The sequence below is a fragment of the Tachypleus tridentatus genome, chromosome 12, assembly GCF_004210375.1.
Source record: "Tachypleus tridentatus isolate NWPU-2018 chromosome 12, ASM421037v1, whole genome shotgun sequence".
Taxonomy (NCBI): domain Eukaryota; kingdom Metazoa; phylum Arthropoda; class Merostomata; order Xiphosura; family Limulidae; genus Tachypleus; species Tachypleus tridentatus.
In genome coordinates this window covers 78130181-78157108 of record NC_134836.1, presented here as the reverse complement: position 1 = coordinate 78157108, position 26928 = coordinate 78130181, and the positions used below count along the sequence as shown (strand labels likewise).

The window sequence follows — 26928 nt, the reverse complement described above, 5'->3', positions numbered from 1 at the left end:
AAATCGTAGCGTACCCTCTTATTGCTAAGAAAGCCTTTGAGATACTCATGCCGTTTGTTACAACGTATCTTTGCAAGCAATACTTTTCGAGAATGGTAGACAAAAAACGAAGAAAAGGAACAGACTTTGTTGCGAAAATGATGTGAGAGTGGCACTTGCCAAGGTTAAGCCGCGCATTTCCGAACTTATGTCCCTGAAAGGCAACAGCAAAAGTCACATTGATTTGCAGTAAATATTCATTGAGTTATGTTTGTGTGAAATTCATGTTTTGTTGGTTTTGTTCTTTGAACACAGTGATATTGTGTGCAACTGATGCATAGTTCATTTTGTGCACTAAAAAATATCTACTTATGTTTTGAATTTGAAAAAAATCATATTTTATGTTTCCAATTACGAAGGGTTCAGTGAATGCAAGTACGAAACTTCCGGGGTTCAGTACTTCCAACAAGGTTAAGAACCACTGGTCAACTCTATAGCCAGTGGTTGTCGTCATAATATGAATAACAAAGTGTGACCCAATTTCAATAAAAATGATTCGCTTATGTGAAAGTACATATGGTGTTTTGTAAAAAATCTATACGTGATGTAGGAAAGTGGACATCATTTTCGGATTCAGCTTACAGGAATTATTATATAACGGGAAAAATATCAAGACAGTAGAACTATCGCAGGCCTGTGTTTATAAGCATGTAACTTCTGCATCATAAGTTTGCTTCATTCGTTTCTTCCATAGTTAAATAAAGATTTGGAACTAGTTCTTGTTGCATTATCCTAATTCATCTTTGTTTGGACATTGTGAACTGCTCGACTTTGTTCGCACAGTGATAACAGTAGTGTTTTTTCATGTACAAAACAAAGTTCAGTCTATCATTCTTCTTGCTGGATTTAAAGTATAATGGTTTCATGGACAGTCTCGCTGCTCATCCCAGTAAACACTGACAGTGTAGTATAAGAAAACTGGAATATCGGGATGTTCTGTTTTCATCTCCTTAATTATTTTCTTCTATCGGTTTCGTGACTTCAAAAGCCATTATTAGACACAATTTTACTAAATATTTATAACAAAAACGTACACATACCATATTTTAATAAACGTAAATAATCGAAATTGAATACATATATTTTACAAATGTACGAACGTATAATACAGTTGTCTGATATTCCAGGATTTATTTTATTCGTATCCACAGATGAATCTTGATGTTTATGTACAACTAAATGTGTATGTGTGTGTGTGATTGCATTTATTAGTAAGAATATCTAACTGAATAAAACTATCCAGATAAGAACTGAGAAAAGTAAGTCGTAAGATAATAAATCCAGTCTTGCATTCCAAATTGGTTACGAGTACAAAATGTTACAACAAATCAATAAAAAATAAACTAGAACCTAATTAGAATCGATCAAATTCAACAATTTTCCACTTTTGCTCGTAACGATATTTTCGGTCTTCAACCCGGTACATACGTGTTCTTATTGTTTTGCACATAAATGTGTTGAAGGCTTTATGATGTCAGTGTATATGTATATATCGTGACAATGTCTAGAAAAATGAAAGATAAATTATGGTAGTTTAGGTCAGTTTTATAGGTAACAACACGACATCAGTAGCAGTGTGTGTTTTAGACGTTAGCTGCTGTTAAACTATACTATTATAATCATGGTATTCCATTAGTTGGAAGTTGAACTTTTTATGTATTGTTCGTGAGCACTAAAACTATCTGTGTGGGTGTTATGAACTTCGATAAGTGTTTATAGTCGTTATGTAAAGTGTAGTAAGATTAAATAACGTGAAATCCAAACCTCCTTTTCCTTTAAAGTTAAATTCGAAATAATCAGTAGAGTCAACAGAATGTAATATTAGTTAACTCTTCGGAGTTGATCTGAGTTTGTTCTCCAGAAAATACTCTAATTGTTAAGTATATTTTGCTCAACATGATCTTATCAGGCTTTGTATAAATCCACGGTTTAATATTACCGTAACTGTGTATATAAACGACTTATCGAACGAAGAATTAAAGCATTGCGTGGGGGCGACCATCTACGTCCTGTTTAGTAAAAGATAGTGTAGTAACGTTATCAAACTGTAGTACTTTACTTCTGTGTCGAGATTGGAAACGTTTAGGAAGTGGAAAGTGGCACTTAGATCAGCTGCTCTGGTTGCCATGGTTGCAGCACGTTCTGTGTGAATCAAACCAGTGTTGGAGCTCATTCGTGAACATTACATGTTGAGGTTGTATTTACGCAACAGGATTTATGTGTCGTAGTTAATAAGAACAGTTATTATAACTGGTTTTTACTGAATCCTTGTATTCCAGTTATTATAAAAATTGCCATCTCAGTTATATGATTTTTATATAATGTCGAAAAGTACAGGTACTTGATGGCATGACATAAATAGCTCTTATTTTCTGAAAATGTTCTTAAATTTGAAATTGTATGTGTTTTTTCACGACTAACGACGTATATGGTTAGAGGATATTGGTTAAGACAACTCTACACACAAGTGACAAGTTTGAAGGACGGAGACGACCGTTTGTAACGAGTGATTGTTTAAGTAAACACATCGTAATAAATGTTTTCAAATTATTCGCGAGCGATTACGCTATTTCGGATACAGAGACTACTGTTCACAGGCGAATAACAAAAGTGAGTGATTCGTGTATTTGAAGCCTAGTGTTATGATAGCGTGTCTTCGTCTCTGTTCTGCAGAGAGAACGATAAAGTCGATTATGTTATAGAAAAATGACTTGTAAACTAAAAATGGTCACTCCGTATCATAATTACATATAAAGTATTCCCAGACTTGTACATTTTACGTGTTCTATGGTTTCAAAGAACATTGTGCGTTTATTTGTGTGAGGAGATATGGTTTTAGACATTTTTTTTTATTTTTATACATAACATTACGATTTCAGAGATTGTCTTACACGTGTGCTAAACTTCTATTTTTAGAAGAGCTTAAAAAATTTGAGGCATAAAATAGTCGTATAAGAAACTGAAAGTTCAAAATCTTCCGCTGTATTTAGTGTTAAGAATTATTCGGAGACGATTTGCTTTGGCACGATGAATATTTCAGAGGTGCCTTATACGTTGTGTGAACATTGTACAACCGTTTATTTACCATTAAAATGAATGTATTTCTCATCCGTATTGCATACTGCAAGTATAACTAGTAATAATATAGTCCAAATCTAGGTTAAAATTATAACCCTGTATGTTTTTTTTTTGTTTTTGTTTTTTTTAATGAAACCATACCTCGTATGGGTGAACACATTTTCACCTTGGTGATGATAATTACATTTTTAGCTTTTATAACTTGAGAAAGCCTGGTATTACAAACCCGTTTTTTTCGCAAAAATTATGGTTGCGTATGATTTTATATCATTAGGAATAATATTTCGTTTATTTGTCAAAGTTTTGAAACCCTGATTCCATGTATAAATGAGACCGTGCGCTTGGTTTTTTGGCGCTGTGTATGGGCTTCGATTGAGTAACTCCGTTTCCAACGGGAAGAAAGGGAAGCGGAGGTCATTACGTTAAAAGTATTTCATGTACAGTGACAGTCTGCGCAAAGTATAATAAATGACGTGATTCCATGTTCGGGGAACTTTGTCGACAGAGTAGAATGCTAGTTATAACATTAACTATATGAAGTTATATTCTTACAGGAGGCCCAGCATGACCAGATGCTTAGGGCTCTTGACTCGTAATCTAAGGGTCGCGGGTTCGAATCCCCGTCGCACCAAACATGCTCGCTATTTCAGCCGTGGAACGTTATACTGTGACGGTAAATCGCACTACTCGTTAGTAAAAGAGTAGCCCAGGAGTTTGCGGTGAGTAGTGATGACTAGCTGCCTTCCTCTAGTCTTGCACTGCAAAATTAGAGACGGCTAGTATAGATAGCCCCCGTGTAGCTTTGAGCGATATTCAAACTTCACTGTAGGGTAAACACTGTTTGTTGGTACTTCAAGTACTTCCAAAGGTTTTTGTTCAGTCGTTTTCCTTGCCACCATTTTTATGTCGTGCGTATTTCCTATCAGAGATCCAGTTTTGAAAGCACTATGAACCTAAGTGTCGTTTAAAGGTTTCAGCATTACTTATGTTCGTGTGTGTTATAGTGATATTGTGTTCAGATGTTGGTTATTTTCGTGTTATTTTCACACGTTGTGAACCTTTTTTATATGTTGCCAGAATTGTTTAGGTTCCGATACGTTGCCCCATTCCTTTTGTTCTAGAAGTTTTGATTTTTGTTCGTGTTTTATTTCTTTTATATTTACTTGTGTTTTGGAGCGATTTTTTTCATATCATGTAACAACTCTTTTAAATTTTGGACTTTCATAAGCTGTTTTTAAATTTTTGCACAAAGCTACACGAGGGTTATTTTCGCTCTTCCGTAAGCATGTCGATCGGGATCTGTTCACGATCGTATAAAATGTTCGCTTGATATGTGTTTGTACGTCTTTAATTAATCCTATTATTTTCCTTTGGGTCTTTTCTAGGGCAGCCTGTGATTTCGTCTACAATACATTTCAAATACGTACTAAACGAATAGTCATTTCTTCCTTTTATACAACAGTGACTAACCAGCACAATAGTTCTTGCCAGGTAACTCCTCTAATCTTATAGGCGCTTACTTATTTTCAGTTTTTAAAAATTTAAGGCACTAAAAGAGGGTGCAAAAAATTTGAATGAAAAAAGCAACTGCGGAATAGCACCGAATCCGGTAAAGAGCTTTTCCAACTATGAAAAAAGATGCTGAAAATCCAGCTATCATCTCTTCGTTATTCAGTTGTGAAGAAGGCTACTCTTCATGAACATAAAGGTTTTTTTTTTGGTGTTTAATGAATTTTGTATACGTGTTATAAGGGTGTTTAGTTTTCCAAAAGATTTCCTGCAGTGACTTCTGTTGCTGACAATATGAGGAGTAGCGTGTAAGCTGAATGAGATGTTTGTTTTGATTGGTGGCAAGTAGGATTAAAACTTTTTAAGGTGCACATCAAATGCTGTTTATCCCTTTTGGATGTCCTGCAAAACAGTTAAGTATTTTCTTGAGATAGTCAAGTTTCGTGGGAATCTTTATTTGTTTTCATTCAAAATCAGTTCATCAGCAATTAAATAATGATCCTTTTAAACCTTTGACCATTATTTGTAAACCATTTTTATTTCGAGAGTATGAGCCGCTTCTAATTTTTTTTGTAAACCATTTTTATGCAACTCAGCATAAACAACGCTGTCTCATTGCAAACAAAACCACCAACAACAAAATAGCGTATTATTCATCTTCTCTGTACTTCATCAGAAGTACATTCACTAAGCTTTTTCGTACTTCTATTTGCTGTACTTTGGTTCATTAAAAACGATAATTACGATACCCTTTTAACATCTAGAACGAAGTGCCAGACTTATTCGTGTCGCAAACTTTACACATTTTACGATGCTTTGAGTTCTTTTAACTTCGATGCCCCCTCGGTGTGTCTCCAGGGCGGTCAGTGTTAGATGTTTTTAAGAACAGTGAGGTGAGCGTGACCTCATTTAATGTTCAGAAAGATAGTTGCTGGAAGAATTGTTTGCTTCTTTAAGGGATGTAGCAAGAGTGCTGGTTGCTACACCTTATGACTTTGTTATTATTGCCAGACAGACAATTAAATCCCGCCAGTGATAAACATGGACGTTTGACGCCAAATGAATTCGTGGAAGTAGTTCACTTTCCCGCCCAGGGTATAACCCCAATTAATTTCTTTTCTTATTTTATTTCCTACCATTTCTCTCAAGTTTAGGCATCCATGCATTAATTTCTTTATATATTTTCTCGGAGAAAAAAGTACCTTCATGAGACATTAAAAACAAACAATACATGCGCTGGTTTTATCTAGAACAACTACGTTGAACACCCACGTGCTCATCACCAAATATTTTTATAGTGTAATCTCTCTGACAGTTTTGCTTCAAAGCTGTATTCTATATGACAAACAAAAGGTTCATTTGTACTGTTCGAAATCTTCGTATCTATGCCTAATTCGTCAAATATCATTCGTAGTTCCCTTTGGTCTGTGCAATTAAAGAACTGTTATAGTCTGTTTTTCCATGCAGTACACATCTTAAGGACAATTATACACTGGTCAACAGCGCTTGTGCCCTTAGTAAGTACCTAACTACCCAAAAGATTTTTTTACTTCACCAGACACATTCTCCTGTAACATTATTTTTATCGGTTTATTTATAGCTGATTCGCTGATTTCGGTGCGAAAGCTATTTTTAGCGCTGCTTCCATAATCTTTCTTTTTTTAGACTTCTGTCAAGCCTGTGTTCTGTGTCATCATACTGGGGCGACAAATACATTAGAAACATTTGGGATATATTTCACTATTTTTAAAATATCCCCTCTTCCCTGTACTACTTCACAACAGTGGTCCATTTTATTTCAGATTTTTGCTTTAGAAAGGGCCCTTCTACGTTTATGATGGAAGTATTCGTACAGGGCAACATTATGGTTCCAACAAAAATCTCGCAAGCAGCTTTAATTGTGATGACGATAATCCATCTACCTCAAGACCCACATCATCATCTGAAATTGTCACTTCAGTTGTACTCGTGTACAATTATTCTTTGTGATCATTTCCTTATGCTAAAATATCTCATTGGTGGCTTTCGCCAAAATTTGTAATCGCTTTAATCAAAACTTAAGAGTTAGTGTTAATCTAGGGCTAGATTTCACGCGAGTGCAAATAGGTTATGTTGCTTGCCCAATATTTTTTGACCGGATTTTTTTCTTCCAGCCATTTGAAAATATTCACTGTTGAATCTCTGGAACTGAAATTTGTTAAGTAATTTGCCCCTCGGTGTGGATTCCTGTACGTGATGAGGGGGACCTCCCAAGGAAGGTACTTCTGTTCTTTCAGTTTACCTCCTCTGGGATCTAAACATCCACCCACGTGTTTACTGTGCATGACGACCGTGAAGGGGTAGAGAGGATTCTGGTGGTTGAGGGATCCAACCCTAACACACCTTTTGGCCTTGAATGCCTGTAGATGGGCGGCCTTGGGGTGGGCCCCCTTGAGCTAGGATCAACCAAGTATCAGTGTTAGATGTTCTCAACAGGTGTTGTGGACATTGTATCTGCTGGTGTTTGGGTATTGTGCTCACGAAACCCTGGCGTTGCTGCAGTGTCCTTGTTTGACATTGTAGTGCGTCCCCTCGTAAGGCTTCCTGGTGGGTGGGGTCAGTGGGCACCGAAATATTCCTTTTTTATTATGGATCCTCCAAATAAAAACTTTAGTGCTAAAGAGTAGAAGAACTGTCCATAGGTAAACGACCACGTCTTAGATTCTGATCAACAATCTTCAACGTATATAACACCTGTTATACCTCTTTCTTATCGTACATTCTCTTTCAGACAAACCTTTATAGAGCAAATGTCTCCCTTTTTCATTCATAAGGGACTAGAGGGACTTGCTGGCTCTCCAAAATCAGTAAAGAATCTTTGATCTGTGACACATTGGTGGAAACACCCTCATCTTAACACAGTGAACTCCTCCTGCATTCAAAGGCAATTGGGGATATACCTATTGAGGTTACACCTCATGCTACTTTGAATTCATCACGAGGAGTTAGTTGAGAGGGATTTGAAGAACATCTCCGAGTCAGAGATTCTCGCTGGTTTCTTCACTCAAGGTTTCCAGTGTTAGCAATTCGGTCATTCAAAGACGTCATGTCGTGGTTCCTTGACGTGTGCTCGTTCCGGTGGCCTGCGAGTTTAAGTGGACCCTCATTGCATCAATTGCAATGGCTCTCACCCGTCCTACTTTCGTTCTTGCTCTAAATGGTTGGAAGAAAAGGGGTGCAGCATTTGAAAACGATTCATGAAATTAATTATCCTGAGGCTCAAAAGTTTGTCCACCACCTCATCTCGGACATATGTCGCTGCACTTCGTTCCACTACAACAGAAGGACTGCAGATGGATCTCTCTGTGCCTCCAAAAGAATCGTTATCAAAACAAATTCTTTTGACCTCCATGATTAAAGTTGATTAATCAACTTCAACACCCATCTTTTTCCCTTGCATACATTCCAACAAATCCAAAGATCCACTTGCTTTGGTTCCGGGTATGGGCATTTCCTCAGATACATCTTCTACCACCCCAAGATGCAAAACGATCATTCGTTCACGTTCTCAGTGTCTGGAATCCTCTTCCAACAGCAAGACCTGCCCAATCGACCCAGGGCTGGATCCATGGAGGTTGACAGACCTCCCTCAACTAAAGACCATGAATAAAAAAGACGTGCTCGTAAACAGAAAGGTTCTTCACCCAACTTGTCTACACATAAATAAAAATTGCCACCTTGATACAATTGAACTGTCGAGGTTTACGTTCTAATCTGGATGACATTAAAACACTGATGGCTTCCTATCATCATGTATGTCTTTCCTTACAGGAAACATTTCTGAAACCTGCTGATACAGTCACCTTTCGGCGGTTTTCTTTGTACAGAAATGACAGCCTATGTGATGGACGAATGCATGGAAGGGTGGCACTGTTGGTTCATCAGCATGTGCCCACCCTCTCTTTGCTACTCGACACACCCTTGGAGGCTGTAGCCATCCGTGTTTCCTTGGGTCATACAATCACTGTTTGTTTTCTCTACCTGTCGCCTGGAGAGACCTATGATCAATCAGACCTTGATGCTCACATTAAACAGTTGCCGTCTTCCTTTTTAATCCTGGGAGACTTCAATGGACATCATCCCCTCTGGGAAAATGGTGATATTGGTGGAAAGGGTCTCTCCGTAGAGTGTATACTCTCTGATCACAACATTTCTCTTTTCAATACCAGTTCTACTTATTTTCATGCACCTAGTTCATCCTTTTACTGCTATTGATCTCTCAATTTGCTCTCCTTCACTATTCTCCCATTTTTTGTGGAGGGTTGACAATAATCCACTAGTCAGTGATCATATTTCTATACGTTTGAGAGAGACTGGCCGTGGTCGATGCCACCCGACCTGTGTACCCCGATGGAAGCTGAAACACGCAAACTGGCCCTCTTTCACTTCTCTCGCAGAATTTGATCCTGCCATCGTCTGTAAGCCATCAACAGACGACTGTGTGGTAGCAGTAACTGACTGTATTATACAAGCAGCTGCTCAATGTATTCCTAAACCCTCGACACATTTTCCACGATATTCTTATCCGTGGCGGAATCCTGCCTGCCAAATGGCACGAAAGGCTCAGAAACAGGCCTGGGATACTTTCTGTAGATATCCCACACTCTTGAACCGCATCGTTTTTCAGCGGGCCCGTGCACGTGCTCGGTGGGTAAGACGTCAAAACCAGAAGGAATCTTGGATTAAATTCACAACCAGCATATCTTCTACCACCAGTTCCAAAGTCATATGGGATAAGATTCGAAAGGTCAGTGGGCAATATTATTATCCCCCTTTCGATCTTGCTCTCTGAGAGCCAGGAATTTGCTGATACCCGGAGTATCGCCAATACTCTAGGTGAAAGCTTTTGCCGAGTATCTAGCACTTCTGCTTCTTCCTCCACCTTCTTAGCCATCAAGACTCGGGCAGAATGATCACCTCTTTCCTTTCGACCTGATTGTCCCTATGACTATAATCGCCCTTTTTCACTGGTAGAATTCAAACTGGCCCTTCATCGATCTGGCAGTACATCAGTTGGACCTGATGATGTACACTATGAAATGCTGCGCCATCTATCTCATGCTTCTTTTGCTATTATTTTGATTGTTTTTAACCGTATCTAACAGCAAAATGTTTTTTCTGATACCTGGCACCAGGCTATTGTCCTACTTTTCTCTCAGCCTGGGAAAAATCACCAGATTCCTTTAAACTACTGTCCAATTGCTTTGACGAGCTGTCTCTGTAAGACCTTATAGAGGATGGTTAATGTTCATCTTGTTTTATTCCTCGAATCAAACAACCTCCTCTCGCCCCCCCCCCCTCCGTGTGTGTTCCGACCACAGCTCTCCACCGTGGACCATCTGATTCGACTTGAAACGTCAATCAGAGAAGCCTTTCTCAAATTGATACATCTTGTATCAATATTCTTTGACATTGAGAAGGCTTATGATACAACATGGAAGTATGGCATTTTGCGGGATTTCCATATATATGAGTTACATGGCCATTTGCCCATTTTATTAACATTTTTTTAATGGAAGGAAATTCCAAGTACGTGTGGGTTCGACACTTTCCCGTTCTTTTCTACAGGAACTTGGAGTCCCTTAGGGCTGTATTTTGAGTGTCACTTTTCAGTATAAAAAATTAATGCCATCACTGAACAACTCCCTTTCACTGTTTGAAACGGGCTCTATGTTGACGACTTTCGCATCTCATGTCAGTCGTCGAACATGAGGTATATTGAGGGGCAGCTACAGATTGCCCTCAATCGTTTGCTGAAGTGGACCACAGCAAATGGCTTTAACTTCTCTCACTTAATCCGTTTGCGTGCACTTTTGCTGCCAACGGGGTTTTCACCCTGATCCTGAACTCCGTATTGGTGAAGTTGTGCTGCCTGTGGTCCCTGGCACAAAGTTCTTGGGGCTTATCTTTGACCAAAAGCTGACCTTTATACCACACATCAAGCAGCTACGGGTCAAATGTACAAGAGCACTGAACATCCTCCGTGTCCTCTCTTTCACTACTTGGGGAGCAGATCGATGTTTTATGCTAACGATATATTGTGCTCTTATTCGATCAAAACTCGTCTGTGGGTCACTGGTCATTGGCTTTGCCAGACCCTTGGCCTTAAAGATGCTGGACCCCATTCATCATCAAGGACTTTGGTTCTGCACTGGGGCTTTCCACACTTCCCCAGTTCAGAGTTTATACATAGTCTCATGAATCTTCTTTACACCTCTGCCGTTTGCAGCTGTCTTTACTGTATGCTTCGAAACTTCGTTCCTTACCAAAACATACCACCTGGGGTTGTTTTCCTTCCTCGATGGGCCATACTTTTTTAGAACAGATGATCTGCCATTGCTCCTTTTGGCCTTCGTATCCAGGTGAAATTGGATGAATTGGGTCTGTCCTTGAATAGCGTTGCCGTATCCACTAGTCAGCCCATCCCACCATGTCTTCTTACAGTCCCCAAATATGACCTATCTTTAAGTCATCTGAGAAAAGCAGACACTCCTGATTGGAAATATTGTCTGCTATTTGCTGAACATCTATCGAACCATCCTTCCATTCTTATTCATACAGATGGTTCGAAATCAGGTGACTGTGTGGGCTCTGCCATGGTTTGTTGTGGTTCGGTGGTTGCGTGCAGAATCCTCTCTACAGCTTATGTGTTTACTGCTGAACTGTGCGCCATTTCTCTTGCCCTAGATCACATAGAAACTAAGCAGTACCCAAACTGCACTATTTATACTGACACGCTTAGTTCTCCACTGGCCCTGGAATCGCTCTACGTTAATTAATACCCTGTTCTCGCAGATATTCAAAACCATTTCATTAATATCTACTTCTATCCAGTTTTTCTGGATACCGGGCCACGTTAGTATTCGTGGGAACGAGCTCGCAGACACTGCAGCTAAATGTACCTGCTCTGGCCCCTATCACCGCTGTGCCTGTTCCATATATGGACTATGGTCCTGTATTCAAGGCTCGACTTCGTGCTAGCTGGTAGTCCACTTGGAGTGGGCAACGCGAAAACAATCTTTTTCAAATAAAACCCTATACTGGACTTTGTCCATCATGCTTCCGTAAGGATCTGAAAGAGGAAGTCGTTCTAACTAGACTACGCATTGGTCACAGTTTTTTAATTCATCGTTTTCTTTTATCTGGAACTGATGCACCAGTGCGTCGTCTGTGTAACATTCAAGTCACAGTCACATTTTACTTTCTTGCCGTTGTTACGACTCTCAACGACGGCACCATTTTAAACATGTTATGTCCCAAGGTTTGTCCATAATGTTAGTGTTATTGATGATGGTGACACTGTCCACCTTGGAAATATTTTTAGTTTTATAAAGGCCATTAATCTTTTTAATGCCATTAAAGTTTTTTAATTTACACACCTTTTTTAATGTGATTTTCACTTTTAAGAATCAGTCCATATAGTTAGATTTAAAATTATAAAATGGCCGTAACATTAAATAAACTTTTGCTACAAGCCTTTTAAAATTTTTATTACTTTACTTTTTGAAAATGGTCATAACGTCAAATAACTCGGAACCAGGACTGGCGAGTTATGATTATTACAGTTATGCTACAGAAAGTCCTTGACAATTGGAATTACTGCAGTTTTTTCTCTTAACGTTGTAGACTCAATGTAAATATTGATTTTATGCTATTTTTGTTTTTGTTTTACTTTAATTTTCTTTTATGAATTTTACTAAATTTATTTTAACATTTTACCGGATGTTTGGCGCAGATAGCCTAGCTGCTTTGTGCCATAAAACGCCAAATCAACCAACCAAGTAATTTGTGGGAATCTCCTGACCCTTAGATATCTCGCAATATAAACTGGGCACAATGTCCGAGTTCTGCCTGTAGGCCGATGTGCGCTAGTCGGGCACCATCTTGTTTATAATTGATTCAATCTCTATAAACAAATATACTAATTACGCCACAAAATGATGGTCAGATTTAAATATATTTTTCAGCTTGTCATACCTGTGATATGGACATAACGTGTTATAGTGGGTATAATACACGTATTTTTAACTGTAAAATATTTAAAATAATGAAACGAACTGTAATAAAATTATATTTCTATTGTACTGTAACACGTATAACGCTGATCTATGAAATATAACCTAGAAAATTACACAGGTCAACAAATTTTTTCGAAATCTCAGTTGCATAAGATTTTTTTACTTATTCTTACCCTTTGTGACCTGCTAAATTCAAATATGAAAACGGTTCAGCTCTACATGCTCTAGTTTTAATGCAATTTTAAGTTTTTTCATTCTAGCCGTTTGTGGTCAAATTAACACGTTTCCTGCGATGCCTATATTGGCAAACCGGCAACTGCTGCGATGCTCTTGTACATCTGTCAGCTTCAGTGCTGCATGAGCTATGATAACGTGAGGTTGTCGTTACACTTGTCTCTTGCCTGCAACTTAGTTAAAGGTAAGACAATAGTGGGACACCGGTGGGTCCCATCGCAGGAAACGTGTTAATTACTTACACGTTTATGTTATCAACAGAGATATTAAAATTGTTTAGATTTTGTTTCAGATCTGATCATGGCTACAAGGAGACGTCAATGTGAGAACAAGCCGGACGCTTTCTGTTATATTTGTGGATGCTTCACGCTTATTCGTCAAAGGCGTAATATAACATCATTTCTGAGGCGTGCTTATAAAGCGTACTTTGGACTTGCTCTTGGTGACCAAGACAAGAAATGGGCCCCACATATTGTGTGTCATAACTGCGAGGAAATGCTGCGTGACTGGACAAAAGGGAAACGTAAGGGTTTACCTTTCGGAATTTCCATGACCTGGCGAGAACCGATGGACCACACAACTGACTGCTATTTTGTCTGGTCAATACAAAGGGCATTGGCAAGAAAAACAGACACAAAATCTCATATCCTAGTATCCCCTCAGCAATCCGACCTACTCTGCACTCTGATGAGCTCCCAATCCCAGTTTTTAAAGGATTTCTTCCATCTGAAGATGTGGGTAGTGACCAAGAGCAAGAGACTGCTGATGAAACTCAAGAAATACTTTCAGAATCTGGCGATCCTTCTTATGAGACCCCACAGTCATTAACTCCTCAACAGTTTAGCCAGCCAGAGTTGAATGACCTTGTGCGTGATTTGGGTCTCTCCAAAATGCAGCTGAAGTGTTAGCTTCCAGGATGCAAGAAAAGAATCAGCTGAGCCATACAACTAAAGTGTCATACTTCCGAAATCGGGAGCAGGCTTTTGTGCCATATTTTACAGAGGAGAATATGTTTGTTTATTGTCATAATATCTCAGGTCTTCTCAGGAATTAGGGATGCCAGTATACCATCCAAATGACTGGCGATTATTTCTAGATTGTTCTAAGCAAAGTTTGAAGTGCGTTCTACTTCATAATGACAATGTCTATGCAGCTGTTCCAATTGGACACTCTGTGTATTTACGAGAGGAATATAATGTCATTAAGACTGTGACTGACCTACTAAAATACCACGAGCACAACTGGACTATTTGTGTGGACCTCAAAATGGTTACTTTCCTCCTAGGTCAACAAAGAGGATTTACAAAGTACCCTGCTATCTTTGCATGTGGGACAGCCGAGCTCGAGAAAAGCACTGGAACCAGAAGGAGTGGCCCATACGTGAGACTCTGAAGGCAGGTATGCCAAATATTGTCAACGATCCAATTGTCTGTCATTTGAGGAAAAGATCATATTTCCTCCTCTCCATATCATGCTGGGCTTGATGAAACAGTTTGTGTAAAATATTTTCTCAACCCAAACGAGCCTTTTGCATATAAAGTTTATGAAGGCGTTGAATACTGACGGTGAATGCTTCCAACACATATTTTCTGTGCTCCCTGGTTTGTCCTTCGAGAAGATCAAGACAGGTGTTTTTGATGGACCACAGATTCGTGCACTTGTGCGTGATCAAGAATTTGCCAGAAAGATGAACGACAAGGAAAGGACTGCATGGCTTTCATTTGTGGCGGTGATGGCAAACTTTCTCGGTAATAAAAAAGCTGACAACTATGAAACCCTTGTAACGAATATGTTGTCAGCTTTCGCGACCTTGGATGTAACATGAGTGTCAAACTCCATTACCTGTACAGTCATCTTGATAGATTCCCTGAGAACCCAGGAGCTATAAGTGACGAGCAAGGCAAGCGGTTCCATCAGGACCTCAAGACCATGGAAGAGCGTTACCAAGGAGATGGGACAAACATATGATGGCAGATTACTGCTGGAGCATTAAACGAGAATGCCCTGAGACAGTCCACAAACGCAAGAGCTACAAGCGGAAATTCATGCCTGAGTAGACTGCAATTGAGCTTTCCCTCCTCATAGTAGCAAATGTCTTATCTACTAATCAGTTTTATATAAATAAATTGAATTAATATAAATAACTTGAATACATTTATACTATCTTGCATTTTCTTTTTTTATTGCCCAGCTATATTAAAGAGTTTTATAACATATTTTATCACATATTTTTCATGATAGACTACGACGTCAATGTGATGATGACGAAATTTTGAGATTTTCAAATACCTTGATTGCAAAAAAAGTAGAGCACTGAGGAAAAAACTAACTTCAGATCTGAAATCAGGGCAAGAAATTATGTAATACCAATTGTTTGATATAAATGCAACAAAAATTTTGTTGACCAGTGTTATTAAACACTATTTTTAAAACTCTTTACAATACTTATTTCATTGTGTACTCAGTTTGCAAATGACACATTTTCGCTTTATATTTAATTGGTTTGACAGTGTCCCTATATATTTACAGTACTTTGTTTTCATTCTGACGGCTTTATGAACATGCTAAAAAAAAATTGCTATTTGTGCGAGGCGATTCAATTAGTGAAGAAAACAGTTTGAAATGTTACGTCTTGTTATAACAATTTCATACTGCGATTTGGTTATTGTTTCTCTGGCGGATTTGTTACACCGCTATTGTTAATTTGATTTTCAAACATACACTATTAGTATCAGTTTAGTTTACGTAAGAGTTAATTCTTAAGTTTCCTTTGTTTGTTTTTTATCAGTTTTAAATAATTTGGGTGAAGCGGCAAATCGTTAATAAATGTTGTAGCTGAAGGCTTATGTAATGTTACTTGCATTTGTGGATATGTTTAGCTTGCAGCATAATTATAACACTTACATTTAATTAAAAACAAGATAAACTACGTAACTAAATAGAAAAGATCATGTTACATGGTTTGTAAGTCTTAAATGTAAGGAGTAATCTGAAATTATTTTTGTACGAAAGGGCCATTACTATCTAATCTATGCAGCAACTCAGCTAAAGCATTGAATGCTCGAATATGGCGAACCTTTCGTAGGCCTTAGTACGTTACGGAATTTAGGCCTAAATGTATACAAAAAGTCAAATGTATGTCGTATGCCACTCGATAATTCCTGGTGAAGCGTGTTTTGAAATTTTACGTTAATTTCACCTCAATAAGAGGTTGAATTTATATTACTTTACATATAAAATTTTTAGCTTTCTTTTGATAATATTTGTGCCATTTTATGTTAAACTTTGAAAACTATATCCTAAATTTCGAGATTGTATTTGAATGTCTTTTATTTTAAAAAAAACAGTGAAGGAAAGATTACTGTGCACTGGTGAATCGATATAAAAAACATATTTGGGGTTTTGTTTCACTGAGTCTCTACCTTTCGTAAAAAATAAAAGCAATCGAATGAAAAATGTTTTTCTAGGGTTTCAAACATCAAACTAGGCTTAAATTATTTGATTTTTTTTTCTTAAATGCATTTGGAAGAAATGATTATGAAACTTATATTGAAATAACATTGTAAAACTCGTATATTTAGTGCAATGTTTATGAGGGTTCAGTAAAAACTTTATCCGGCATCTGCGAGACCTGAGTAGTGCCGGATAGGCGAAAATTTCGGTGACAATATTCCAAAGTACAGCTTTTTCTACACCATCGTCAACTGTAACAGTTTTAAACAATAAGTATTGTAAAAAAAAAATAGCCTCAGCTGTTAAAACAAAAACTGCAGTATTTTAAACGTGAATCGCAACACCGGCTGTTAGCTTGTTTTGGAATTTGGAATTTCGCACAAAGCTACTCGAGGGCTATCTGTGCTAGCCGTCCCTAATTTAGCAGTGTAAGACTAGAGGGAAGGCAGCTAGTCATCACCACCCACCGCCAACTCTTGGGCTACTCTTTTACCAACGAATAGTGGGATCGACCGTCACGTTATAACGCCCTCACGGCTGGGAGGGCGAGCATGTTTGGCGCGACTCGGGCGCGAACCCGCGACCCTCAGATTACGAAGCGCACGCCTTAACGCGCTAGGCCATGCCGGGCCTGGCTGTTAGCAACTAAAGCATACTGGCGGGAAATAACGTAAAGTCACATCAGCTCTTGTAATCTACAATGAACACTTGTATTTGGCGAAACTGAGGCTTCCGGATACAAAGATTTCGAATAGCAAAGCTTATACTTTATGGGTTATGGGGTGATTTAAAATGGAGTTGTTCTATTTTAAAATCGTGGCCCGGCATGGCCAGGTGGTTAGGGCGTTCATTTCACAACCTTTGGATAACGAGTTCGAATCCCAGTCCAAACACACATGTTCGTCCTTTCATCCATGTTTTAAGGGGGGGTTATGAAGTGATGGTAAATCCTACTGTTCAGTGGTAAAAGGGTAGTCCAAGAGCTACCTTCCTTCTGTTCTACTGGTGTTAAATTACGGATGGCTGACGCAGATAGCCGTCGTGTTTAAAAATATTGTACTTGTGTAGTATATTGGTGATGGTTTGTCTTATTTTTGTAAAAACTAGTATGTTCAGTGCTACAGAGATTAATTTTGAAGTTTTTTTGAATAACTTTTGCTATCTCTGTGACAGCGGCATTTGGATGTTGTCTCAGGCGTGGGAAGGTAAAGCACTCTTTCGTGTGTTTATGTTACAGTATCTATTTTAAACACACGAAAAATTCTCGTATCATCCAGAACGCTAACTGTTCATGGAGATACCGGGAAAACTCGGACTTTTGAGGATTACACATTTTTTGCAACATTTAAAAAATATTTGGATTAGAAGCTAATGTTTACATTTTAGTGTAGTTGTTTATATATAATAGTGAAGCCGCTGAGACAAGAGTTGCGATACGTCGTGTAAGGTACGACAATTTACAGCACCAACAGCGTGCACGTGATACAAGCACTTCAGGTGAAACCATCACAGAACATCATACAATACTGAAACACTGAATAGATTAACCAATAGTTGATACCGCAAATCACGTGCTCTTACTACAACAGTTTAGGTTTCGATTATGTTATCAGCTCGACTTGAATCACTTTTTTATTCTGTTAATAAAATGTACTTTGAACCTTAAAGTTTTAAAACCAAACCTATAAGTAAGAACCCTAAACGGCACGTCTGACCTACTTGTAAGACAAATGTCAAACAAATATAGCTAAAAACCACCTGTATCACATCTGTTTTTAAATATTTATCTATTTATTCTGTTAATTTGTTTGTTGTTAAGCGCAGAGCCACAACGTCTGGCGTAAAATGGGCCACAGCTCTTGTATGTGTTGTTAGTTACATTCAAGAACCATGAATTTGCATTCAAGATCAAAGAAAATTCGATTAAAGAAGAAATGTTCTGTTGGCTTGAACGACCATCGTTACAGGTGTTGGCGAAGTACTCTTAAGGGATATTTCGTGAAAAACATATTTCAATACCTAAGGATTATTTATGTAACCTACCCTGGCGTGTTGAAAAATGCCAAGAGTCAATAAACTAAGTGTTGTTATTTGGAATCATACAAAAGCGAAGATTTATACTTCCTAAAGAAATGTGACATATAACTTTGTCGAAGTTAACAGCGTTTTATACCATTAATTTAATTTCAAGAGTAAAGAAAATAAAGTTGAATACTTTAACTTAGACTAGAAATTATTCTAAGTATTTTTAAAAAAATGCGTTGAATTATGGAGTGGCGTATACAAGTAAGTAAATACGCATGCACACAAACATTGACATCTATGTAACTTTAATATTTTATTAGATGAGATTATATCAGAGTGCATTAGCTTAAGGTTGTAATTTAGCTATTTTATTCGATGCAGAAATTGCCTATTTTGTGTTAGCTTTGTTGAATTGGAACTAGGACTATACAAGATTAGATTAATTTCGTGTGAACGACATATCGCTATAGGTGGTCTTAGACGTGACAGTGGTTTGGTAGAACTTCTATGCAAAACTAGGACATTGTATAACTCGTATCACACGAACTAAATAATTAATGTTAAGATAATGATTACCGAGTACTGAACGATGACACTGTTATCTTCATGAAACTATGTGTACCAAAACTTTTGTAGGGTCAGTTATAGAAGAGTACATATACCGAAAATTCTGTGCACGCATACATTTTAATTTAACAACAGTTTTTCGTTATCAAGTTCGTGCCAAAATCGCAAATGGTTAGGCTAGATGGAATCTGTGGGACGATGTTTATAGGCTAACCTATTTAAATACGCGCGTAGGCCTCTGTTGCTCGATATGTTTTACTCTATAAACCCTAAAAAAGCAATCCAGAGGAGAAAAGTGTTTCTCTGGATAAAAACCAGTTTGTTCTGCCTAAAGCGTCCTGTTTCCTCAGGGTATTAGCCGATTTGTACGAAAAGCTTTCAGCACGTGATATCTATGCGGTCGTATCTGTGGTATGTGGCCTGTGTGTATATGTAAAAATGTCGATAGACTAGGGTACAGTGCGCCCAACAACCTAAAACACCACACAGAATTACCGTATTTACAAGTTCCGGTAACTTGTGTACTTAAATTTTATCGTAATGTTTCACGTAATGGATAACAACATTGATTTACACATCACGTACTTGTCTTTCTCGCAAATCAAACGGGTGATAAAGAATTGTTTCAAACAGAACTAGGTAACGCACGTGTTGTAAATCTGTGTGATAACATTTGTGCAGTTATAATTATAAACACCAAATAGGCCAAAAACCGCAACAAACTAAAAAAAAAAAAAATTGAAATAAATATATTTGCAAAGTTGTATTACTGTAGAACAAGTATTTTCCTCGGCTAATTGTAGCGCGTGGCGGAATTTTCTGTTTTTAAACTCGATAATACATTATATTTAAGCCGATTGAAACAACATGGAAGTTTTTCGCCTATCTTGTGAACTTGGTTTGGCACCAGTTGAAACTGCCACAACTGTTATTGCAATCATGTGATAGGCACGAAAAATATTTGACAAAGCTAAAATCAATTTTTATTTAAATTACGCTTCGCCGCAGAAATAAAAGTATTGATGTAGAAAGCAAGACTACAAACTGTTACTACATGCAGCCCTTGTATGTAACACTGCAGTTTGTTTAATACGTCTAATTTAAGAATATCCTTGTCAACTCTGTTAGACCTGCCATTAAACAGTTTAGCTTACATAAAGGAAAGAGGAAGCCATTTTTAATATAGTAATAATCTCAGTCAATACAGTAGCTTGTATCGATTTCGGTGTTATCCGAATAAAATTACAATTAAACAATACAAAAAATACTGAGAAACTAAAGAGGTTTGAAATATTATTTATTCAAGTTAGAGGAGTTTCGGGTTCTCTTTGTTATCTTGAAGATGACTTAAGAAGGTCGAAACGTTGTTTTTTGCGTTATTCGTAAGTGTTAATACCCATACCAACCGTCCTGAAACACATTTTGGGTTCTCGGTAATTCAGGGTGTTCATAAATTGACTCATTTTAAACATTGATAACTTCCAAAAATATTAGAACACTCCAGTTTTATTTAACTTGATGAACAACTCGAATGTTTTCATCTTAGTATTTTTCCACATTTGTTGGTCGAAGAATGTGTAGGCAATACCATTTCTCAATCCAATTCGATTATTTTATGGTGAGGATCTACGATATCACGCGCATTTTTCGAATAGACTTGACCTTCAGCAACATTCCCCACGAGAAAAGAAAAACCTAACGAGGTTATGTCAGGGGAAAGTGGGGGCCATCGTGTTGGTTATATTTCTACTAATCCATCTGTTAGGGAATGTTATTCAGGAACTATCTAATAATCAGTGTTCGTACAATGGATGTGCAACAGAAAGGAGGGAAAACCAAACAAACGTAAGGGCTGTTCGTAAAGTCAAATAAAACTAATATTTATGAAGTTATTAATTTGTAAAATGGGTCGTATAGCTTGACACCTTGTATGACGACACTTGTCCTTCTATTTAAATAACTCCCACCTTCCGTTGGCACAGCGTTACACAAGGTTGTAGCGCGGAAATGAGGGTTCGATTCCCCGCGGCGAACACAGCACGGGTACCTCAATGTTTAGCATGCAGAACAACCTTGCTCCTTTATTCGGTGACATAGTTTCGCAGGGAATTTGTAAATTCTTCTGAAAGTGTGACGCCCTTTAAACTGTATATCATCCCAAACAATTCTGTTATGATATTTGGGCGTTTTGATCATAAAACCTTGATGTCCAACATAAAATTGTTAAACGAGTGTTATTTCTGGAAAGTGGGTTCCACGGATCCATGTAAATTAACACGGGGAATTGCATACTAATTGCTGATTGTGTAGCTTGATCTTTAACAACAAAACAATCTATTACCAAAAAATGCACCTTGTACCCTTCAAAAAATGTAATCGAATATAATTACGTATCGTTGATGTACGTGTATTGTAATAAACTACTAATTTAATTTATTGTAAAAATAGACTGACTAGTTATTAAGACAAAGCAGTGTCTACCGGTTTGTTTGTAAAGGTATTGACGATAACTGGTCATAATAGGTTTCATAATGCATCGCGTGCAGGTCGTTCAGCCGAAACAGTGACCACAATTTTTTTTTAACCATTATTTTGCACTCTGACGTTCATGAGTTAAGTTTTGTTGTCTTGCTGAGTATGCTTAAAAGTTTGCCTGGACAGTAAGAGTACTGACTTCTAAAGTGAAGATAAAATAATTATTGCCATGTTTTTGGTAGAAACTTTTGAACAAGAGAAAATTCACTACATTAACATTTATGTACGTACGTAGGTGGCGTTCAGCTGAACCTTCTGCTTTTGTGATGTTAAAGAAATTATGCTTATTTATCTGCAGTGCAGGTGCTTATGGTATTAAATGTTTTGGACGTTTATGGGCCTCATATAAACAGCTATGCAATTGTTTACTCCATATTTCATGTAAAATTGCTTCCAGATTTAGTCTCGTATTACTTTTTATGGGGACACGCCCCCAAACACATGGCATTAGCATGTTTGAATTTGCTTCACACAATACCTGTTGGCCTCTGATTTCGTAAATTAGACTCCCTCCGCCTTGAAACGTTCTATATAAGGGCCTGATTGTTCAGTATGTTTAGGGTTCGATTTCGTACTTGAAAAAACTTTTTATAAATATTTCAATCAACAGTTTTGGCGTTTATCAAAAGTATTCCCGAACTAAGTCCACTTCTGGTCAGGGCCATTACATTTTGACCTTGATTTGTAATATGAGATTGGTTTTTCAATATGTTCATGACTGACCCCAGTAGAAACCACGGTTAATGTTCACATTTTTGTTATTACTAATACTAGTTACGTTTTGGGCAGTCCTCAAAGTATGTTGATCACTGAATGAGCTAAGACAATGGAATTAGTTATAATGAAAATAAAATGTTACATTAATCTTATTGAGATAAGGTAAATTTCATTCATCTTAATATTGACTAGTTATGCGCTCCTCTTATAGGAGAATCAATTTCCTTTTCAAATAAAAATCTACGTCTTTGCGAGAAGTGAACCGACGAGTACAAACATTTGTTCGAAATCTTACTATCACTTAGTTTTAGAGATTTTATGTAGCTTGCTGGATAGTGTAATGATCATCGGTGGCTTAACTTATTGGGCAAATTGTACAATTACCCGAAGCCCCTCGCATGGAGGGGCCTCCGATGCTATGCCTTTTTCAACTTATTTTAAAGTTTTCTCAACGTTAAGGGGCACCACTTACTGAATTCTGCCCGGATGTTCAGAATGACTAAGACGACCCTGGTGATGACGAGAACAGCTATGAACTTAACTTCCGGTTTTAGGGTTAACGAAGTAATTAAACGAAAATGAAATACGTACTGATGGCGGGTGACTTTCACACCTTTTGTCGTAAACGTTTTAAACGTACTAGTGGTACCCCTGTTTTCCTACTTCCTAGCAAAGTTTTACTTGGATTATAGGAAATGTAAACTGATCGTTCTTTCTGGTAAATTAAAATTTATGTGGACTGTCGTAGCCCATCAGATTTAATTATAGGTATAGATAAAAAATATTTGTTTTCAGTTTCACGCAAAACTATACGAGGGTTGTCTGTGCAAACCATCCCCAATTTAGCAGTGATTGAACAAAGGGAAGGCAGTAAGTCAACATCTCCCCACCAATTCTTGGGCACCCTTTTACCAACGAATGGTGGGATTGACGGTATATTATAATGGTCCCCACACCTAATAAAGACAATGAAAGAAAACCTATATTAAAATGTTTTCAGCTGTAATTCATGTAGTGTGGAGGTATTTGAATGACAAAAGCATAAGATATCTAAAATGTGATTTGATTGTATTCTACAAAGTGACATTTTAAGTTGCATATTTTCTTCACTCCACAAGTTAGCACCTACAAAAAATTAAATTTACAAAATTATTTACAGGAGGCATTGGATTAAGAAAGTCTTCCCCTCCCCACCCCATACCATGAAGAGAAAACCTTGATTTTAAACTTACTCTCAAGCAATGTATGTTATTTTCAAAAGCCCATACTGGTTTCCTCAAAATATTTAGCTAAAACATTACATAGCTGTTAATAGAAATATTTTCAACTGTTTAACATGATAATTTGAAAAATAGCTAATCTGAAATTATAAGAAATAATTATTTGTTAATGTGATAAACTTAATTTTTTTTCCTGGATGACAAAATATATATTACTGTTCTACTCTAGTATAACATGAATTATTCAGTAGAGTTAGGTTTAACTTAATCTTTTGTGTATCCATGGAGTAATTTTAATTATCACAAAATGACTTGCAGCACATAGCTAGCTTGCTAGCCTGTTAGTTCAGTTGATAGAGCAATCAATTTAACTTCTGCATTCAAGAGATGGAAAATTGAAATTACCATATTTTTAACAAAAACAAAACTAACCATTGTGGTACTATTTCTTGATTTTAAAGTGAAGGTATTCACTGTATCTGGTAATATAAGCTAACCCACTGAGCCAAGTATGTAACTTCTTCACCTCAGTTTTGTCTTCAAGTATGGTAATTGACAAGTGGTTCTCTGGAATTTTATTACATAATACAAGCATTACCTGCCATATTATGCTGTAAAGTTGGTCCTGAAGATACATTTCTCTTTTTCATATATTACTTACACGAGAAAACTTTTCAGTCTTCACATATCTTCACTTTTTGCTTGTGAAAACAGTTTTGATCACTTGCTAATAAATGTGTAATCAAACATTTTGGGACAATCCTTAATCTTCAGTAAAAAAAGAAACAATACTTTTCATTGACCACTAAATTGTCATTCAAATCTTCAGACAAAAAAACAACTGTACAGTTATGTTTTTATACATGTGCACCTCATGATACATCTAAAATTTGGAGTTAAACATATCACTAATGTTGTGATAGATGTGCTTACCTCTTTAGTGATAATCTCCTCAACAACAAGGAGGAATAGAAAAAATCAAAGTTTCAAGAATAAGTTAACTAAGAATCTTTTCCTGTCATTTATTTGATGTAAAATGCACAATTCATTATGTAGTGCCCTTGTTTGTTTCATAGTTCTAAAGTAATTGACTTTTAAATAAACTTTCTTAAAATCTTATTAGACACTTTAAATTTCCTCAAAATATTCGCAGTATTAACAAATTGTTTGTTAATTTACTTGCTTGTTTTATATTTTTACACATTTCGTTGTTTTATTTGTTATATGAACTGTTGACTTGGGGTATATCTTTATCTATTTATTTTTTTACAGTCCAGCTTCCAACTTGGTCATTTTCTTTTGTTGAATCATGTCTTTAACAATACCATTGCTTCTGTTTATTGTCCTGATTGCACTTAAAACACCAGTCTTTTCACGACGAACGAGTCCAGATTATTTCTCACACAAAACAGATGTGTTACCAGATCACCTTTCCTGGTTATCTAACAGAAGAACAAGCTCAGAATATTCTACTCATGGAACTCCAAGGTCAGGAGGAAGGTCATCAAATAAAAATCCTAACATCATACTTGTAATGACTGATGACCAAGATGTTGAATTAGGTAAAAAAAACCAAAAATTACTTGTAGTTAAATGTGTTAATTTAGATACAAAAAGTGTACATGATATTTTGAATTTTTTTGAGAACATTAACTGAACCATTAAAAAAAAATATTTTTGTCAATATGGGGTAAAGTTCAGTGGCTCAGTGGTATGTCTGCAGACTTGTACCACTAGAAACCAGGTTTTGATACCTATGATGGGTAGAGCACAGGTATTTTGTGCTTAATATCCAACACCAACTTCATTTATATAAAACTTTTAGTATATTAAATGTATGTTAACAGTACTTTTAAGGGCCAGACATCTGTGATTTTGGCTGTATGGCAGACCTTAACATGTAACATCATTTCAGAATGAACTTAAAGCACGTTTTTAGCATTTTTCAGGTTATGAAAATATTTGCAGCTGTAGTAATGCTATCACAAATTTAGACCCCTTTAGTGGTAAACGTAATCTTTTTGTGGACGTCCTGCTTTAGAAGATGTACATGTGATGTTACATTGCTGACTTACCTCTTGGCTAAGAACAAGAGTAGTTGTGTTCTTCATTGTTTGTTTCCATTCTTCTTTGTTTTTAGAACAGATACAAAGACCTTGACCTTTATCAGTGAGATAACTCTCATTACCTTGATCAGTGGTGTTCAACTGCTTTTACTGCAACTCATTTACAGTAATGCTGGACAGATCATGCTCTAGGTTCTAGCTGAAACCATGACTTCAGTTGACAAAAGTGATTATAGCTCTTTTGAAAGATTGTTCTTCAATCTTCAATATCTATTTCATTTTGATCTTTGTTATCAACTAACATAATATTACAAGCATAACTTGTGTACATTTCTCTGATTGAGCTTGTTTTACATAGTTGGCAAATGGGAATAGTTTTGCATCGATAGATTTCTTGGTATTATTTCCAATTACCTTTTTATAAGACCAGATCTCCTCATAATAACATGGTGCATAGGATACTTTATACAATCATGAATAATGCAAGTAATTGATTGTTCTTGTTAAGAGCACTGAAACTTTGTCTTCCATGAAATTTCTTCATTTGGAAAGTTTGTTGCTGTGTATTTGATACTGAAGAACAGCAGAGTTGAATAGGCATTGTTCCCATGCCCTGATGGAGTACTACAACAATGCCTTGTCTTCACACTTGTTCTGGGATGATCTGCAATATCTTTGGTGTTGGGAAATCCCAGGTATCCTCAAAAGTATTGCTTTATATCTCATCTTCATCATTCTCCAATGGCCAGCTGTAGATCTGGTTTTCACAAAGGGTGCAGCAATCGCCTGCGTTTTGTCCAAACAGGTTTTGGTGAAAGTATCAGTCAATAAACAAATGATCTAGAATGATTTTAAAAATTAGGTTCTACAAAATCATGGATGGCTAACCTGTGTAAGTACTGGTAAAATTGAGGATGTTAATGTTGTTTATATACAAGTGAAATTATTATAAATATAACCTAGACCTAATTCCACATATGTGGGTGGAAAGAATGAGAGAAAGAATAGTGATCACATGTATTTAAGGTGTAATATTTAACAAAATTACTTGTCTTTATTTATAATATCAAAATTGTGATAAATGTAACCTTAATTGTTTTTCAATTTTTTTTATTAGTACTTTTATGAGAACTATGCAGTGTCTTAACATGGAAAGTTAAGTCAAAATGATTGCATGTTTTTGTAAACAAATAAGTACAAAATTATCACTGAGAAAAGAGAATGAGATTCCTTGCAAAAACACCTTTTAAGAAACAAAGGTTTTGGGAAAGTAAATCTATATTACATCAACTAAGAAATATCTTTATATGAAACCATGCATTCTCTACTTTATAAGTAGATAGGTAGGAAAACTATATCTAATTAGCTACAGTGAAGGCCTCATTAAGTTTTTCTCTTTTTGTATGTAGTTTACACTGATTAGAATTT

General features: G+C 36.8%; 1 protein-coding gene across 15 annotated transcripts in view; it reads left to right on the top strand.

Moving 5' to 3' along the window:
• Positions 1-26928, top strand: part of LOC143233698 (extracellular sulfatase Sulf-1-like) — a 112908-nt gene that overhangs the window by 62298 nt on the left and 23682 nt on the right. For 10 of the 15 annotated variants that reach the window (XM_076470222.1, XM_076470211.1, XM_076470212.1 and 7 more), the window contains one exon: positions 24707-24996. In XM_076470222.1, coding sequence (XP_076326337.1) covers positions 24744-24996 — 253 coding nt within the window. In that variant the 5' untranslated portion in view covers positions 24707-24743. Of the gene's footprint in view, positions 1-2197; positions 2650-22711; positions 22933-23373; positions 23458-24706; positions 24997-26928 lie in introns of those variants that run through there. The other 5 variants (XM_076470218.1, XM_076470213.1, XM_076470216.1 and 2 more) reach the window with 4 other exon arrangements.